The 19650-nt window shown below is 33.7% G+C and overlaps 2 protein-coding genes across 2 annotated transcripts; one reads left to right on the top strand and one right to left on the bottom strand.

Moving 5' to 3' along the window:
• Nucleotides 1–727: 727 nt before the first annotated feature.
• Nucleotides 728–5575, top strand: LOC114418919 (thioredoxin reductase NTRB-like). Its single transcript, XM_028384477.1, has 2 exons — nt 728–1838; nt 5075–5575. Exons 1-2 carry the CDS (start codon nt 797–799, stop codon nt 5143–5145), a joined length of 1113 nt encoding a protein of 370 aa, XP_028240278.1. The 5' UTR covers nt 728–796; the 3' UTR covers nt 5146–5575.
• An 8853-nt stretch (nt 5576–14428) lies between these two features.
• LOC114418926 (3-hydroxy-3-methylglutaryl-coenzyme A reductase 1-like) lies at nt 14429–19037 on the bottom strand. Its single transcript, XM_028384490.1, has 4 exons — nt 18178–19037; nt 17566–17747; nt 17101–17447; nt 14429–15022 (listed from the first exon to the last, which is right to left on the bottom strand). The coding sequence occupies exons 1-4, from the start codon at nt 19035–19037 to the stop codon at nt 14780–14782; spliced, it is 1632 nt and encodes a 543-aa protein (XP_028240291.1). The 3' UTR covers nt 14429–14779.
• Nucleotides 19038–19650: the final 613 nt, after the last annotated feature.

A 19650-nucleotide genomic window follows, 5' to 3' on the forward strand; every position in this document is an offset into this window, starting at 1 on the left:
TAGTCACGAAACAAACATGCACAACAACAAAAGGGAAAAAAACTTGCCTACTAGATGTTTCTTTGTCGATAGCCTGATAAGCGGGAAAATAAAAAAGGAACCAAAAACAAAGTGAAAAAATCAATAAGAAAAAATAACTATCAGTTAAGAAGAAACCATGCATAACAACAAAAACTCAACAAAAAACCAAAGCAAAAATTAGAAGTGAAGATGGAAGAGACGAATCACAAAAATGAAGAAGAAAGAAAGCATGGAGGAAATCTCATGTAGCAAACAGAAAATGGGAAAACAGAAACAAAAGCAAAAATCGAAAATGAAGCTAGAAGAAGAAAGAAAGCAAACGGAGATAGCAGGAGTTGGTGAGGACACTACGGGTCAAGGCTGAAAAAGAAAATACGTGGAGCAACCAACAGAGGTGGAAGTGTGATGCGAAAATAACCAAAAAATCAATAAAAGTGTCACGTGTCAGGTGTCACAGCCTTAAATAGGGACATTTTTTATTTTTCCAAAGTATTTCTCTTTTATTAGATAGTATATAGATGCTAAGTATTTATGCATAAAAAAAGTATGTTAAGTATTTTTCGCATTATTTTCAATTAAAGTTAAAATATTAATTAACTTTTAGGAAAAAAAGCCAAAAATGTTTTATGGAGAGAGATAAATCATGATGATAGTTATGAATTGAAGCACGGATCACTCATTTTCTCAAAGCCAATTTGAATTTTTACATGTAAAAAAAAAAAAGCATAGTTTAAAAATAATTTTAGATTAAAAAGGACGAAGAGCAAGGGGGGAAATGAAATTTAGAATCTGCCCTAATCATCATAACTGGAAGAACCTCTTATCGAAGGCGCGAAACTTGATCAGTGTTGGACGCGCTTCATCCGCCGCCTTCGCCAACGCCATGGGTGACGTTCAGATCCACAAGACCAAACTCTGCATCATCGGAAGCGGCCCCGCCGCCCATACCGCCGCCGTCTACGCCGCCCGTGCAGAGCTGAAGCCTATCCTCTTCGAGGGCTGGATGGCCAACGACATCGCCCCCGGCGGCCAGCTCACCACCACCACTGACGTCGAGAACTTCCCCGGCTTCCCCGACGGCATCCTCGGCGGCGAGCTCATGGACCGCTGCCGGAGCCAGTCCCTCCGCTTCGGCACCGAGATCCACACCGAGACCGTCTCCAAGGTCGATTTCTCCGCCCGTCCTTTTAGGGTTTTCACCGATTCCCGCACCGTCGAGGCCGAATCCGTCATCGTCGCCACCGGCGCCGTTGCCAAGCGCCTCCCCTTCCCCGGCTCCGGCGATGGCCCCGATGGCTACTGGAACCGCGGCATCTCCGCGTGCGCCGTCTGCGATGGCGCCGCGCCGATCTTCCGGAACAAGCCACTGGCGGTGATCGGCGGCGGGGACTCGGCGATGGAGGAGGCCACCTTCCTCACCAAGTACGGTTCCGAGGTTTACATAATTCACCGCAGGGATACATTCAGGGCTTCGAAGATTATGCAGAGCAAGGTTATGGGCAATAGCAAGATTAAGGTGATTTGGAATTCGGTGGTGGTTGAGGCTTTTGGGGGCGGAGATAACAAGAGGGTGCTTGGGGGATTGAAGGTGAAGAATGTGGTGACTCGAGAGGTATCTGAATTGAAGGTTTCTGGGTTGTTTTTCGCAATTGGGCACGAGCCCGCAACCAAGTTCTTGGACGGGCAGCTTGAATTGGATTCTGATGGATATATAGTGACGAAGCCGGGGACGACGAAGACCAGTGTTGAGGGAGTGTTTGCTGCTGGGGATGTTCAGGACAAGAAGTATAGGCAAGCTATTACTGCTGCTGGCACTGGTAAGTTACAGATTTGTCTATGATGCATAGAGCTGCTTATTGGACATTGGTGTATGTACATGTGTGTGTATAAGATCCCTGGTTTTGAAGCATAGTAGTGTATTTTGCTGTTATTTAGTAGGGTGCCCATTGTTGACTGATTATCGTTTAATTTAACCAAGAGTCTGTTGGTTTTAAAGTAGGGTAGGGCTGGTTTCGAGCAGTTGAATAACGTAATTGGGATATGTGCCTAAATTAATCTCAGTCATAGTTTTTATACTGTTAGAATGTGTATCACAGTGAGAGGACTTGATTTTAGTAGTTTGCCAAACATGAACTAAGTTGCTGAGTGCGTGTTATTTGACTGATTGGTAAACCAAGTTTGTAGACTTAAAGGAGGTGGGGTCGGTTCAACAGAGACCATAGGTGTACCAACAGTGAAGTGAACTCACCTTCAATGCAGTATAGGTTTGTAAAAAAGTGTCGGTGTACAACAAATTTTCTATCTAGTATAGGTTCTTTCAGAACTCAGAGCATATTAGTTTGTTCTCCTGTTTGTTGTTTCTGATTTGGGGGTTACTGCATGTTTGGTTGGGCGTCATCAACACTTTTCGCATGTCCCTCTGAAGTATTATACTCTTGCTTGTGCTTCCTTTTGGAATTTGGGCGTGGTTTTTTTTTTTTTTTACCTAAATATGTGTATAATATGCAGTTCCAAACACACAATTAATCCTTCAATTAGATGAATTACAGAGATAAAATAAATAAGAGAAAGAGTTAATGTCCTAAGGTATCAGCTTTTAACATTTGAAGCTGAAATTGGATTATTCTCTCGCATGTTTAGCTGCAAACTTGACTGATTATTTCCAGCTACTTAATTAATACTTCAAACCTTGGCCAAAGGTGGGGGAATCAAGCATGTCCCATTTTCATACAGACGGCTGTTAGTTCGTACCAGACCAGAGCAAGTTTCACATGTTCTTTTTTAGACTTGTGATTTGTTTGACTTGTTGCATTATATCTGATAAAATACAGAACTCTGAAGAGCAGAAAATGGAGAGGTGAAAGGAACACTGAACTCTATATAATTTGATCAGAGCAATTAAACTCCTTTCAAGCAGAGAAATAACTGAGAAACAGTAGGAAAATAGTTATATAGTAGACAAAATGAAGAAGAAAAGTGGAGGATACTCTGGAGGGTCAGAGACCTTCTTCCACCCTAAAATCCTGCAACAAGACATACTCCTGCCAAAATCCCCCTTCCTCTCTCCCACCATCCTTTCTTAGTTCTGACCAATTTCCTCCTGAATGACACCCAGTAGCTCTCCATGCAACTGCAGAGGATGATCTGGCCCACCATCCTTCAACCCAACCATCACCCCTTAATTCTCCCAGTGTAAACCTGATTCATGGGCCTAAATTCCTTCCCTGATAACACTCGCCATGTCTTCAATTGAAGGTGAAAATAAGGAGATTTCTTGTGAAGGGTATAGTGTTCTTCCCAATAGTATTCATGTCCTGAGATTTTTGCAGCATCATAAATTCAGAATCTCGCTTGTGCCATCAGACATCTGTGTTAAGACTAGAACTACTGCTGGTTGAACATGCAGCTCATGCTCCTCTGATAACATTTGGATTGATATCATGTTTCAGCTAAGATATATGGCTGATGGGGTAAATAATCGAATAAGCTGGTGGGACCAACATGTAGGTCACGGCTTTCACTCTGATAATCACCTCAAGAGGTCCATAGATATGTGGACTGAATTTCTGATTGACCTAGTTGTCCAACTTAAATTCAAGTTCCCTATGATGCTCTGTTCTTCAATTCCTTGTTGAGCTCAACACAATTTTTCAAATCATCTGTATAGCATTTCTGTTTTCCGAAAATCTTCTATGGAAGTTGACCCCCTTTTGAAATGAATTATTCTAGAGGACTTCTCCCTTAAAAGGGATCATCCCAATGTTGACACTGATTTGTGGGAGGTATTAAACCAGAATTCTCCCCATGGAATTAGAAACAGCAATGGGTATTTTCTTGAGTAAGGTACTATGGTACCTATTATCATTCCCATATTTTTAAAAATTACTCATACTGATCTCTATACCCATATGGGCATCTCCATACCCTCTAGGTACCTAGGTCCCCAAACTTGTCCCCATTAATGTGATTTGGGAGCTCCTGAGGTAACTTAAAATTCAGAGGAGCAGAAAATGGGGAGATAGATGAAAGGAATACAGAACTTTATTTATGAACAGAGAAGTTAACCAGCTTACTAACTGTTAATTAACTCTCGGATACAATAAGAAAATAGTAGGATAGTGTACAAAGTGACGACACTTCTCTTCCAGCACAGACTCCCTGACAAAACCCTTTTCCTCTCCTAATTCTTTTTAATTCCCTCCTCATTCACACCTAATAGCTCCCATGTGTGTCCAGAGTATGATCTGCTCATCACCCTTCAGCCCAACCCTCCTCTCCCTGATTCCACTGGAGTAAACATGATTTTTGGGCTTATCATATTCATATCAATATTCATCATGAACTATATTATCTGTGTCTTGTATTGGGATTTCATTTTTTTTTGGTTGTGTATGTTGCATATAATGCCTCTGGTGTGCTGTTATTTATGTTTGCAATAACAGCCTTATGAATATAGTTCCTTGTTTGATTATTGTTTCAGGCGAGTTTCTCTTATTTCATCTGTTCTAGAAGCCTGAACTGAGGGCTTAAATTTACATTATTTTGTAGTGTGAATTGTATAGAAAGATACTAAATGTGTGGTTGTGCCTGATCTGCTAATGACCTTTAGTTATTTATGGTGGAACTTCTTCCTTTAGAAATATTGATATAGAAGATAATACATGTTACAAAGCATTAAATCCTTGTTTAACTGTGTATGTAGACATTTTCAAGCTGATTTGTTTTGTTATTGGAGTGGTATCAAATATCAATGATGTAAGAATCGGGAATTGCTACATTGTTGTCATACCTGTTAATTATATTTGAACTGCAAGTAATTTAGACCAATGTAAATAAGGAATGCACTGTGCTGTCTTTGGCTTTGATAGTTTTTTTTTTTTTTGCACAGCAAAAAAATACTTTATATTATAAATATGATTCAGTACTAGATGTACTGAAAAGTACAACAAATATCATAGGCAGTGGGAGACACCATTGTAGTTATCAGGGTTAGTGTATGCTTCATAAACATTTTTTTCTTCAAAGGATAAGCCAAGTTGTGTTATTGGTACAGGATGCATGGCAGCTTTGGATGCAGAACATTACCTACAAAATGTTGGTTTACAACAAGATAAGAGTGATTGACTAGCTTGGGTGTGTCCAAAGATCAGAAGATGCTTAATCAGAAGCAATGTTTAATTCCTATAGAAGAATGGATGCATCCTACCAGAATCTTCATTTGTGGGTTGCGACATTCATATTTTTATTGCAGAGCGAGACTTGCATTATTTTTTAAGCAGTGATGCTCACGTGCACAAGTACATGTATTATGATTATTGGGCTTATGTTACGTGCATTATTGTGACGATGCAGAGATATTTGCTTGCCCGGTGCAACTCATGCATTCATAGACAGGTATTGCTACCGTTCATAGACTGCTATGTGCTATCCTATCCAGTCCTTTTTTTTTAAGGGAAAAAAAAACGGTTTGCTCTTCAGGAAGGGGTAACTCAAACTATGTTCAGTTTTTAGATTGGAAAATTTTAAAAGTCCATCAACTCAATTTGACCTGATACATAGTGTTTTTTTCTTTCTTTCAATTTTCTTTTCATATTTTATTTGTCAATTGTTAAACTCGCCTCCCTTAACTGCTAACATTCCTCTTTTATTCCAAGAATACCCCTTTCGAAAATTAATTTCCGGAAATACATTCTCCGGAATGTATTCGTTAGTTCCTTGCTCTTATGGATTCCATGTCCGCTCCTGCCCAAAATTGCATGGTATTAAATAAAATACAGTACATAACACCCAAAATTATGAAAAGAGATATACATAATAAAAACTACAATACCCCTTGGTTACCATTTATAAAAATATAACCAGCCTCTGAATGTTCAAATAAGCGTAGCTTTCATTAGATTGGATCTTTAATTAGATGAATATGCATTAATGTGCCCGTCAACCCCCAACGGTAATTAGTGTGTGATCACTATTACATCTTCATGTCTCATGTCTGGATCAGTTCTGGATGTGACTTCGAAATTAGTCATTAACGTAAGGTAAGGCTTGCTTTCATGAACAAAATTTTGGTTTAAGTAGCCAAGAAGTGAGGGATGAGTATATAAAGTAGGTATATAGGGGGGCAGTGGCTAATCAAATTGTCAATAAACAAATAAACTAGAAAAATATGTCCTAAAAGAATTTAAGAAAACGATGTTGTACTGTATGATTCTGAATGTTGATTATGGAATGACTTTCTACCATTTATATGACTTTGTATGTTCAAACAAAACTACATTAGTTCATTTAGTTTGGTTAATCGCACACCCTCCCTCCTATATATATTACGATTGGTCTTTTGGAATGTACATTGAGAATAATTTCCTTCAGTTGCACTTCGTAGCTCTCTAGATAGGTAGTATAATTCAAAAAAAAAAAAAAAAGACAACGGATTGTTTGCATTCGAGTCTTGTATCTTCACGAATTGTGTAAACGAATCAGGGGTTGGATTTTAAAGTTTCTTGTAAATTAAGTATGACACTTGACATTAAGTTAACTAAACCAGTGATTCGGCAGTCAATTCAATTAACTAATCAGCCCTGTTAACGTGGGTCAACATTGTGATAGTTTTGGGCCTCTGAAGAGAAACCCAAAACTTGCATTGCTCTTGCTATATCACCTCCTTTTTCCTAAGTACACCCTCATACCTACCTCTCAATTACCCATTATACCCTTTTTCTTAAAGAAGTACAGCTCTTTTGCTTTCCAGAAATGTATTTCCAAAAATGTATCTTCGGAACTATGATTCATAATTATCGAGATATACTTTGGGAATATGTATATATTTTTTAATAAAATATCATTTAAGAATTAAGATGATTGACGAAAAAAAAAATAAATGATAAATATTTATCTTATACTCATGTTTGTTAATCTTATTTTCATTGTATCATTAGTGTTTTTTAAATCCTATCTAAAATCTTATTTTTGTCTTATTTTTATTATTCTTTAAACTCTAATTTTAAACTATTTTCACAATATATTCATTATATAACACTGCATTTTCATTATTATTATACAATATTTTATGTTTTTCTTCATGTGGCAATGCGTTTAAAGCTACGTTCATCACTAACTTCATGTGACATTGAATCGTTGACATAGACTTGGATTAGAAAATGAATGACCACACTTGAAGGAAAAAAAAAACATTTGTCAAAAACTTTGCTTTGTAATTAAGGTGTATAATATATGAAGTTAGTGATGAACCTACCTTAAAACGCAATGTCACATGAAGAAAAACATAAAATATTGTATAATAATGATGAAAACATAGTATTATATAATGAATATATGATTAATATAGTTTAAATTAGGGTTTAAAGAATAATAAGATAAGATGAAAAATAAGATTTTATATAAGATTACAAGAATACTAATGATAGAATAAAAATAAGACTAACAAATATAGGTATAAGATAGATATTTATTATTTTTTTTCTTCTCAACCATTTTAATACTTGAGTGATATGTTATTATAAAATATATACTTATTTTGGAAGTATATCTCCAAAACCATGATTTATAGTTCTGAAAATACATATCTGAAATAGGTATATGTGATTCTGGAAAGACATTTATGGAAAGCAAAACAGGTGTACTTTTTTAAGAAAAAAGGGTATAAGGGGTAATTGAGAGGTAGAAAGGGGGATATGGGTGTACTTAGCGAAAAGATTATATAAATAGCAAGAGCCGACTTGCATTCTGTTTTTGAATAACCCACGAAGCCCAAACGCACCGAAAGAACTCGTTCGATCTGCCTTCAGGGTTTCTCTCAATCTGAGATCTATTATATCCTTCTTCCGCGTTGATTTTGCCCAAAATTCAACTGATTTGCCTTAATTACTCTGAAATCGGCGCACACAACGGGGTTCCTCCCTTCCGCGACCCATTAAATGTTCATCATTTTGCGTGCAATGATCTGAACCATTTTGATTCCCTGCACCGTTATTTCGTTGTGGCATAATCAAATTAAGCCATTGATTTTATGTTTGTGGAAAACGTTTCTGATCACTCACGCAAAATGATGTCAATTTTGTGGGTTCATGTTACTGGGGCCTAATCCAGCTCACAAAGGTATGAATTTGGATGCATATTATCCTAATCTTTTACTCAATCAGATATTTAACTAAGAGCCTGCGCCTGTTTGTTTTAAAGTTCGGTAGGACTGATATGAACCATTGAATAATGTAATTGGGATGTGCCTAAAGTAATGTGGGTCATAGATTTTATATTAGAATGTGCCACAGTGACAAAAATTGTTTTTTGTAGTTTGCCAAGCAAGTACTGAGTCACCTTATTAAACCAAGTTATTTGACTGACTGGTAAACCAAGTTTGCAGGCTTTTTTCTTAAATGAGGTAGTGGTCGGTTTTACAGAGAGTGTAGATGTACAATAGTGAAGTGAACTCACCTGAGGTAAAATAATTATCCTTTCATCTATAAGGTGGAGTACTTGTTAGTCTAATGGTTGTGATGGCCTGTTTTCTTCATCATTTATTTTATCATAATTTTATATATAGAGCATATAATTTTAATTTTTAAAATATATTTCTTAATTTGAATTTAAAACTTAATTTGATTTGAACAACTAACCTAAAAGAATTCCTTTTTATCCATATCAAACCACTTTTCTTCTATTTCTTTATCCTTACACTTAATTTTTTTCCCAAGTTTTCTCCTTCAATTTATTATTATTATTATTATTGAATTTCAACATTTAAAAAATATCAATAATTAAAAATATCCTTATAAATTATTTATCATAAATTCAAAATATAATATACATATTTAAAAATATTTATTTATTATAAAGTCCAGTCATTTAAAAGTAAACATTTATCTTACTACACACATAAACACTTCATTTGTTATGGAGGATTAGGGGGGTAGATTGAGGAGGGAAGAAAAAGTTTTAAAAAAATGAGTCATTTCTTTGTTATGTGGTGAGGGAAAGAGGAAATTAAGAAAGGATTTTGCAAGTGCGACCCATTATAATTTTAGGTTATGTTTATTTGTGGATGGCGTACGAAGAAAAAGGATGTCTTCTTTTATAGAATGACAAAAAAATATTTTATTTACATATCATTTTATTATTTATTTAAGGTTTCTTTTCACCTTTTACACAAGCAAACAAGTGATTTTTTTTTTACTTCCTTTTTTTTTACCAAACAACCTAAAAAAATATTTAATTTTCTACTCTCCTTTTTCTTCCTTTTCTTTTCTTTCCAAAAGAAAACATATCATGAAATACTTGTTAAACAAACAAAATGTTAAAGCATAAAAAGAAAACAGCAAATATTGTTAGCTAGTCCTGCTAGCAATAAAGTACTGTAAATCGAGCTTCTTGTCATGAACTTAATATGGTCAACGAGTGGCTTTAAATATGTTCCCTTAATCAGGGGTGCAAATGGTTACCAGAAAGGATTGATTTACACTAGAGTTAGTGCGTATTTAATTTGGTCCAAGTTAATTCGGGACGTGATTTCTCAGTTTATCTGCACGTTTGCCCAACGCATAGAAAAAATAAAAATAAAAATCTGCATGCTAACATTCTCTCTTGGTATGAAAGCATTACAAGTGTTTTATATTTAATATTGTTTTTGTCCGATTATAATTGTTGTATTATGTTATTTTGTACACAAAAAAATTAATAAATAGATTAAAAATGATAACAATTTTACAAAAATTAATTTTATTATCACGAATTTATTTTTTATTTTTGTAGCCCATATCATTTAATATTATAAGAGATATGAGTAAAAAAAGTTATTAATATTACATTAAAAAACTTAAATAGTAATTATTTTTGGACAATTTTTTTTTTACAGAACGATTATTATTATGAGACCATGGGAGTATTAGTTTTATAAGATAGTAGATAAATTCGTAGGAGCATCAATAGAAGAATATAATATTATTCTTATCTTTATGTTATTGAACTTCAAAGGTTGGGAATTAAATTGCAACACTCCCTTTATAAGCTTTCAGGTCAACTGGCCAAGGATGTGAAATCTAACGCTCTATAACAGCAGTAGTTATAGCTTTAAGTATTGAATTATTAAGGCGTCTCTGGTGTTCAGAAAGACCAATTCTTGCATCAGTATGATACTTATAATTAAGTATAAGAAGCAATGGTTAACTTATATAGAATAATCGAAAAAACTCTTTCTCTCTGAACCCTGCTGGAATCTGTATTTGTGAGTTGTTATTCAGAATTTGATTATGATACTATGTTAGAATTATATATAGAGTTAACCAAGTTTGCTTCATAAAATATATTATATACAATCAGAAATTTTGTCTGATGCATGATTATTCGTTTAATTATATTATTTATGTAACTATTTTTTCTCTTTATGTTTTTTACAACATTACCTAATTGATTTTATACTTTTCTTTTTTATGGTTCATATAGTTGTAAAATAATTATTCAATCTTATTTATACAAATATGATTTTTATATTTGAACACTATACACAATTATTGTACTCGTGGTGCAGCAGTTGGCTTTTCTATTTCAACTTCTGGTGATCATGTTCGGTATTCCTTTGATTTATTTGCATGTAATTGACCAATGGATATGATAATGCAATATTATTTGCTTGCATGTTGGTAAACGTAGCTTACTAATTAAGGCGCATTCTTAATATAAAGTGCTACCAGCTGTCCGGTGATTTTCTTCGTTCAGTATTGAAGTAATCTTGGGTAAATAACTCTTATTTGCTGTCATTGGCGGATCTGGTTTCTGTTGTTCAAACTGTTCCTTATAAATCACAAAGTTTTAAAATTGAATCACAACATTAAATATTAACACAAAAAAACAACTAAAAAAAAAACAACAAAGAAACCAATTTCATCACAGGTCATGCCAAAACTCACCTAACTCACCTAGTGCTTTGGTTCAGATCAAGTGTGAGATAATTAAGAAAGAAAAAAAATGATATATGTATTTTCTTGAAACCAAATGGATTTATTTTTGCATGATTTGCTGGACAACAACCAGGGAGGAATTTTCCCACTTCTTACAAACCACATAGAATAAGAATAGATGAACACGTTATAATTTCCTCCCTTCCAGATTATACCACACACTTAAGATTTTGACACAAGTATTAAAGAATATAATTAATTTGTTAAATTTCATAAAAAATATTATAAACAAATTTTTAATATATCTTTTATTTCTTTAATTAATTACTCTCTTTTTTAATTATACACTACTTTCAAGTAATTAAGGTAGTGCTTGAAAAAAATATTTAATACAAGATTTTGTAAAGTAATATTTTTTTTGAATAATTTTATTTTATAAAACATCATATAATCTACAAATGGAGAGAGTATTATTTCTATCTTTTCTTCTTCTTTTTTCTTTGTGTCTATAAGCTAATAGATAACCATCCATTCATTATTTTCCAACTACATATCACATGTTGTCAACAAACTTCGTTGATGCGACTCCGATTTAGTAATGAAAGTATTGTTCTATTTCATAGTCATCTTGAAATTTAGACATATATGGTTGGCCAGAAACAATTAATGGAAGGTACGTAAGGTTGACCTGTTTTTTCCTCGTTGCTAACTAGTGTTGCTGGAAAGAAACTGTGGGCTGAAAGTCTACCACCTTGTCTTGAATTGAATATCATTGACAAATAATGTTAGGAAAAAGATGGACGTACACCTCGTTTTCTAGGGTGTATGTATTAAAAAGAGAGAGAGAGAGAGTTAGAAAATATAAAGAAAAAAAAAACAAAATAATAAATATGATAAATGATATAATAAAAATGAAAAAAAAACAAGAGAATCATGCAAAAATAAATCCATGGCCATTTGGTTTCATATACAAGTTATTTGCTCTGATATTTTGTAAATGGCTCGTTCCATGTACACAGCAATATCACTATCTTCTTACGACCCATCCATTATTAAAACAGATGTTGAATAAAAAAGTAAACATTCAAAGCTATAAATGTTTGACAGTGCCATGCATGCATAACATCCAACCATAGACGCAGTTACTGCTTCCCTCTCTCTCATAAACGCAGTTACTTAAGCAGTTGAGCTTACATATATACTCTTACAAAGATTATAGAATACGCAGATAACTTGGCACAAAATCATTCTAATTTAACTAATAATCTCAAATTTAAGTGCAACTATGTTAAATTCCAAAAATCAAAACATTATCATCTATAACCATTCTATCCATAACTCAAACAAGAATTATTTCCTATAAAAAATGATTGTAGTCTCTAAAAAAATACTCTTAAAATCTTTCAAATGGTGGACACGGAAAACATGTCATTATCATGACAAAGAACATGGTTATACATTCAACAAAATTTGATCCACGTCCAACTCAATACTGCTTCTAAAGAAAACGTCCAACCCAATACTTTCATCTATAGTTTTTATGTTTTTATTTTGATTGGATGCAAAAACATGGTTTTATATATGTGTGTTTCTGACGCCTTCCAAAACACAAGACATGTCCATAAAAAAAAACGTTAAGACATGTCATAAGTAAACAGTTAGAAAAAATACCATATGCAATCATATTATAAAATAGTTTCATATTAACATTTAATTATAAATTTTTATTTATGATAAATTTATTAAATCTTATACTAATTATCTTAAAAATTATATTAATAATGACTTTTGATCAGTTAACAAATATAAAACTATTTACATCGATAGTATATCATTGTTAAACTGAAATAGTTATATGTTGCTAACATTAAGAAAGTCAAACTTTCTTTTGCAACAAAGGGTCTTTTGGCAAAATCATCACAAAGCCTAATTTACCCCACCTCTTGAATTTGAAAGCTAAAGGAAAACCTATCCATCCTTTCATTTACAGAATTTATATGCTAATGTAGAAAGTATTTATTATTATTGTAAGAAGTCAAAAGATCGACGTAAACCATCTTCAGCTCATCTTTCATATTTTGTTGTTAATTTTAAGGTACTTTTGGTCAAGAGCAAAAGACTATTTTTTTAAATATGAAAATTTATTTAATAAGTTGATTTCTCTCTCTTTTAAAAAAAAGTTGATTTCTCTCTATTGATATTTTTTTGACGTCAATTGATATTTTTTTAAATACATATAAGTTTGAAAATATTTTTGATCCTATATTTAAAGGATATAATTATCTGTTAATTAGAATGATCGATTTTTAATTATTAGTAGGATGGTGCATTAACCTATGGGCGTGTTGTCTCGTGTCGACTCTGAATTTGTCCAATACATCCATAATTCCACATGTCCCACTTTCTTTTTGGAATTTTAGAAGAAACAACAAAGCAAAAAACTTTCCTCCATTTATTTAATGTTATGATCGAAACCGTTTTCCTCGATGCATTTTTTATATATTAAATTTTAGATCTACTTTGAAATTTGATATATTAAACCTCAACTACAAAATACACGTGATTACGATATGTTGTCAGAAGCTAAATCGATCAACCAACTTCTATAATATGCAAGTTTGAAGTTGCAGACAAAAAATATTTACGGAGGGAAGTAATTTCTAAAATGTGAATTCTATATTTCTATCCTACCCGTAAATGGAATGAATATATATATACTATGTCTCGTAGTATTTCTTTTATTTTCAGATTTTTTTATGGAAAGCTTTTTAGTGTAAAAAAGAAACACAAATACCAGAGATTCACATGATCAGATGGCGATCCATGTGCCAATTCGGTTCTTGAGATAGGAGACGAGATTGCTGCAAGATGCTGTCAGGAAAAAACCGCAAAAAGTTAAAAACAACGAAAATGTTGATGCATTATTTAGGAACGCCAGTAGAAAATTGCACACTCACACCGACCGAGTATTATTTTATGGGTGTTTTTTTTTTATCATGGCAATGTTAACCTGTTAAAATGTTAATTTTTTTTTTAGTAAAAAGGATTAAAATTATGATCTTTTGTTAGTAGAGGGTCATGCTAAGGACACTAATTAAGAAATTAAAAGGATAAAAATATTTATTATAAAAAATTATAAAAGAACTCAAAATATCATGCTCATGAAAATTTTAGGCTTCTTAATAAATAAAAAATTTGCTTTAGCATTTGCCTTATTTTATACTACGTAGATGAATTTCCCCTAGGTTCCATAAATCATTTTAACACCATGTTATTATAAATGAATTGAACCAAACTCGCTTTATTTCTCATGTATATACACTCTTTTTTTTTTTTCCTTCAACACGTGCAAGCAAGCAGGAAAATTAAGGTTCGTACAATTTCACTTTAATATAATTCCTTTGTTTTCGAAATCACCCATCAAGTGCCATGTCTGGCATCTTCCCAAAATGACAAAATAATGGAGAATACATAAATAATGACAAAGAAAAAACACAAGACTAAAATACCACATCCTTGATACATTTGCTTTAGATGATGATGGGACCGACACACAACACATACATATGGTGAAAACAAGTTTTTCATCAAAAGACCAAAAACTAAAAAAAGAAGAGTAGCAAAATTAAACTAAAGTCTTATTCATGTTCTGTACACATCAGAAGCAGATAAAACACTCGTATAAAGTGACTAGACATTAATGAAGTACTCTAATTGCAGGTCATCTCCCACCAACACGAATTAATTGTCCTTCTGAAGCTAATAATTATACAATTGCATTGCATTCTTTGCTTTTACTATTGATGATACAATTTTAAGTTCTTGTCCAAGCTAGCTAGCTAGCTTAATTAGGATCCAATTTTGGTGATATCCTTGCTAGATCTGTTGTATTTCATGTGGCTATTAACAAGTTGGCCTGCTGCAATTGCAGACATGAGTGAGAGCTCCCCTGCAAGGACTGAACCTGCTACTATGGTTGCTAGTAACCTAGAATTTGCACCTGGGGACTCTTTGCTCGCACCCTTTACTCCTAGTAAATTAAGGCATGCTGATTGAGACGCCAGTTGTGTGCCCCCTCCAACTGTACCCACCTGCACCATTAAACCGTGACGTATATCAAATTGAAAGGTGGCATGCATTGCCATTATTATTATTCTCAGGGATCATAATCAAAGACACAAGCAATTTTTGACTAAAACAAATTAATAAACTAGCTAACATCAACATAACATGGACAACTTCTAACTTCTAAGCTCTAAGTCAAGTAGGAATATAACTTGGAAGTCTTTTTCATCATTAATTTTAGCATGTTAGGAAGTTGCTAACACTATAAACCATAATCAATAAATTGTTGCCAAAGAAGTTATAAGATGGATTGGATAATTTTTTATTTTTTTTTAGAAAGTGGATTGAATAGTTAAAGAAAGATGGAAGAAAAAAAAACTGAGTTCCATCCTCTTTTACTAAAAAAAAATTAACATTTTTAACAATTAATATTTGTCTTTTAACAAAAATGTTGCCAAGACATGATTTGTACAAGTATTATTAGATTCAAATTTTTTAAATAAAATTTTGAATTTGAGTTTTGTAAATGAAAATCCTATTACAAAATGTTGGTTAAATTTTTTTAATAAAGATAAATTATTGAAAAAATCAATTAATACATTCAATTAATAACATGTTGAGGGAAAAAAAGAGGGATAAAATGCTAAAATTAAAGCAATGGGGATCAAATACTAACAGATTAAAGTGAAATTTAACCCTTGAGCAATCTGTATCAGTTGGTTGGCTACATACAAGTGATCTTACTAGAGGACGTGGATGTAAAGGAAACAGAGGAATTAAGAAAGACCAAGTTCAGTCCAGCTCATTTTCGCGTTAAATTTAGTTTCAAGAAATAATTATTTTTATCAATTTAAGTAAGATACTTCAAAAAAAATTATTATTTTCTGAAAGCAATTGTTATCAAACATGCACCGAGATTGGCCACAATATATGCTTCTCTCTACACCTGGCGAATGCTATTGTCGACAAAGAAAAAAGAAAAAGCGTCCGACAGAAATTAAAGGTGCAGGGTAAATTCAGATATTAAAAAAAATATGGGATAAACAAACACTTCGGACATTGAATCTTTGTTTTGGTCATCATAAGAAAGAGGTTAAATTTGGTTAAAAAATATTATTTTTGTGGTGAATCTTAAATTGTGTTGTAGACACGGATTTTGATGATATCATCTTTTTGACTATAGGATGGACGGATTCATACAGGGCAAGGAGGTAAAGTACCAAATATTAATGGTGTGTTCGGAGGAAGAAAAAGTACAACCATACGAGAGAAAATTTTAAAATTTCTATTGAAAATTGTGGTATGAATTTTTTTTATTGTTCTAAAATGGAATAAAATGAATTTTTTTTCATCTATCCGTAAATAAGTCTTATTCATGAGATACACCAGGTGTTAGTTCTTGATGTATTTTTTTCTCTCGTTATTTTGCATTTAAAATTGATTTCTTTCATTATTTTTTCTGCATTGATGTGATTGGGTATCCGTATCTTTCTCATTCAAAATACAGGGGGTATAATTAATGATATAATAAAGGAACTTCAAAAACTACCAAAAAATAAATAATAAATAATAAAAGAATTTAAAAAACTATCAAAAATATTATAAAAAATGCAAGAGGTAATTAATGAATTCTTATTCATGGATATATTTACCTTATCGACGGTATAATTAATAAATAATACTGTTTTTATATTTTTTTATTTCTTCACATCTTCTTACTTTTATATTTTTTTTTCTTTCTTTAATGTAGTAGTATTGTTTTGTAGACAGATACAAAAAGGATATGTTTAAATGAGATGAAAAAGATTAAAGCAAAAAATATAATAAGTGTTTTTGTTTGAATGAAAAAATAAAAGCAAAAAAGTCAATTTCTTAAACCAGAAATTCAATTTTTTTTCTTTCCATTTTTTTAATTTAAATTTTAAACTTTTTCTTGTCTTTGTTCATTTCACTGGTACCAGCCAACCAAACCCATCTCAAAGTTGCTACAACCACAAGTGGCATCTATTCTGTTTACTATAATGAAGAGTCACCCCTAAGTAATGAAAGAGCATTAAAGCATAACAAGAATTTAAGACCAAAATAAGTAATTAATTAAGCATACCTCAAGGGAAGGCATAGTAACAGAGATGTGAAGGTCCTTGCCATCATTCACAGCTTCCATCATGGTTATGCAGTGAGAACTCTCCACATTCTGAGCAGGGTCCTGTCCAGTGGCCAAGTAAACAGCAGAAACAATGTTACTAGCATGAGCATTGAAGCCACCAAGAGCACCAGCCATAGCAGACCCAGTAAGATTTTTCAACATGTTAAGTTCAACCAAAGCCTCCACGCTGGTCTTCAACACTTTCTTAACCACCTCCTCTTTAATTACAGCCTCGCATACAACCGATTTCCCTCTCCCCTCAATCCAGTTCACTGCCGCAGCCTTCTTATCCGAACAGAAATTCCCTGTTATATAAATATATTCCAATTTTTAATTCATCGTGACATCAAGTTTGACCATAGTGAATAAAGCAAAAGATTAAGGGTGATGTCATGTCATGTTTAATTTAATTTAATTAATTACCAGATATCCCAATAACATCCATATCTGGAAAATCACTTTGGAGAAAAGTAAGCACGTTTTGGACTCCTTTGGAAACCATGTTCATCCCCATGGCATCCCCTGTAGTGCAACTGAATCTAATGTACAAATTCTTCCCTGCTATTGCTGCCTTAATATCTTGCAATCTCGCAAACCTGCTTGACCTGCACAAATATACCATTAAATTTTAATATTATAATAAAAAGAAAGGAAAAAATATGCATGCAGTTTCTATATTTTCCATCAAATGTGCTTAAATCCTTATTTTTTGTATGAATGAATTTAGTTAAGATTTGATAGGATGTGCCTTAATTTAGTTTTAAAAATATAACTATAAGCATCATTCGTATGTCTTCTGCTAAAACATCACCCTATCCATTATTATTTTCCTTTGAGGAATATATATATATATATATATATATATATATATATATATATATGTGTGTGTGTGTGTGTGTATAAATCTCTCTAAAAAATCGTCATATCTTTCAAAGTTGACGAAAACTGAATCTATCAATATAAAAAAAAAAAACTTTGATCACATTTTTTTCCTTAAAAAAATACAGAATTCCTTAAAAGTGAAAACAAACTCACTTGTTGAAAACGACGGCAAGGGAATCGAAATTGAGAGGGTCTTCCAGGTAGAACTTAAGCTGAGAAGCACGTTTGGCGGAGTTGAACCTAACCACGGGGGCTCTGGTCATGGCGTCACGGAGGAGCATGGAGGAAGCTCCCCCGGAGACGTGAATTGCCTTGCAGCCTCTGTTGGTGCTAGCGACCAAGCAACCTTCGGTGGTAGCCATAGGAACAGTGTACTCCTTCCCGTCGAGGAGCAAGGGCCCCGCGACACCGACGGGGATCTGCACGAACCCGATCGGCATCTCACAGCACTGACCGAGAATGGAATCATAATCAAAGCCTTCTACCGGGAGGCCTTCCAGAGACCTCCCGGTGATGTGTTCCACCGCCTTGCGCCGAATTAATGCGGCTCGACGAGTATCGTCGAGCCGCGTTTCGAGGGAGTAGGAGGGGATGGAGCCAGACACGACGGCAAGGATGATGTCCTCGTCGTGGTGGGGGAGGGCAGCAGGGCATGAGGGAGTGGGGACAGGTTTGGGAATGTGGAGGTCGAGGTCGTCCTCGGGGGAAGAGCGGTAATTAAGGAATGGGTGGAGGATGAAGGTAATGCCGAAGAAGGCCATGAGGTAGAAGAAGGAGGCGATGAGGGAGACGATGGCAGCCATCTCGGAGAGCGTGACGACGTGGAGGGGAGTGGAGGTGCGGATCTTCTCGCGCCATCGGTGGAGGAGGAAGTACGCCAGCGAGAAGAACAGCCCGAAGAACACGGCGTTGGTGAGGTACGATTGCTGCTGGGAGTGTGGGTGTGGGTCCTGTTTGGGCTTCAAGGGTTCGCCGGCGGGAGCGGGACGGAGGACTCGCCGGCGAACTTCCATTTTCTGGGGATAAAATGAATGGTTGAAACAAAATGCGGAGTCTTGGAAGGTTTTTTTATAGAAAGGGAGAGTGAGGTTGGCGCGCGCGACATTGGGTCAGCGTACCAAGGATTGCGCTTCTAACAATATTCTTTTTTTTAGTTAATTGTGTAAATTTTTTAAAATAGCAGTATATAAAAACTGAACTCTTAATACATATTAAGCTAAATTTAATAGAAAACAATTATTTTATTTGTTTATAAAATAATCTAGTTCTGAACACGGAGGATTTATTTATTTAGTCCGGGAATGTTATGTATATTTATACGTGATTTTACAATATTAGACAAATATTAAATTAAAAGATACAAAATGAAAGATTTAACGGAAATCAAAATGGTTCCATTTGTGTTGGATTTCGTATATCCACTATGGTAACCAGCGGAAATAAGGGCGTTATCCGCATTTTTACTGTATTACACTGTATATAAATTAAAAAAAAACACAGATATTATTGTATATTTATTTTATTATTGGAAAAATAATTCTTATATTTCTTTTAAAAAAAATTCAAATTTTTTGGGATAAAATTAAAGTTAAAGGAATTCGTGAGATAGTTTGAAATTTTAAAAAT

Source organism: Glycine soja, chromosome 1 (assembly GCF_004193775.1).
Source record: "Glycine soja cultivar W05 chromosome 1, ASM419377v2, whole genome shotgun sequence".
NCBI lineage: Eukaryota > Viridiplantae > Streptophyta > Magnoliopsida > Fabales > Fabaceae > Glycine > Glycine soja.

Excerpts from the sequence above, each read along its gene's own strand:
- LOC114418919 (XM_028384477.1), top strand. The coding sequence starts at position 797 with ATGAAATTTAGAATCTGCCCTAATCATCATAACTGGAAGAACCTCTTA. Across the intron at positions 1,839-5,074 it reads TATTACTGCTGCTGGCACTG|GATGCATGGCAGCTTTGGAT; the intron begins GTAAGTTACAGA and ends TTATTGGTACAG.
- LOC114418926 (XM_028384490.1), bottom strand. The coding sequence starts at position 19,037 with ATGGAAGTTCGCCGGCGAGTCCTCCGTCCCGCTCCCGCCGGCGAACCC. Across the intron at positions 17,748-18,177 it reads CTTGCCGTCGTTTTCAACAA|GTCAAGCAGGTTTGCGAGAT; the intron begins GTGAGTTTGTTT and ends ATATTTGTGCAG. Across the intron at positions 15,023-17,100 it reads TTACTATGCCTTCCCTTGAG|GTGGGTACAGTTGGAGGGGG; the intron begins GTATGCTTAATT and ends TTAATGGTGCAG.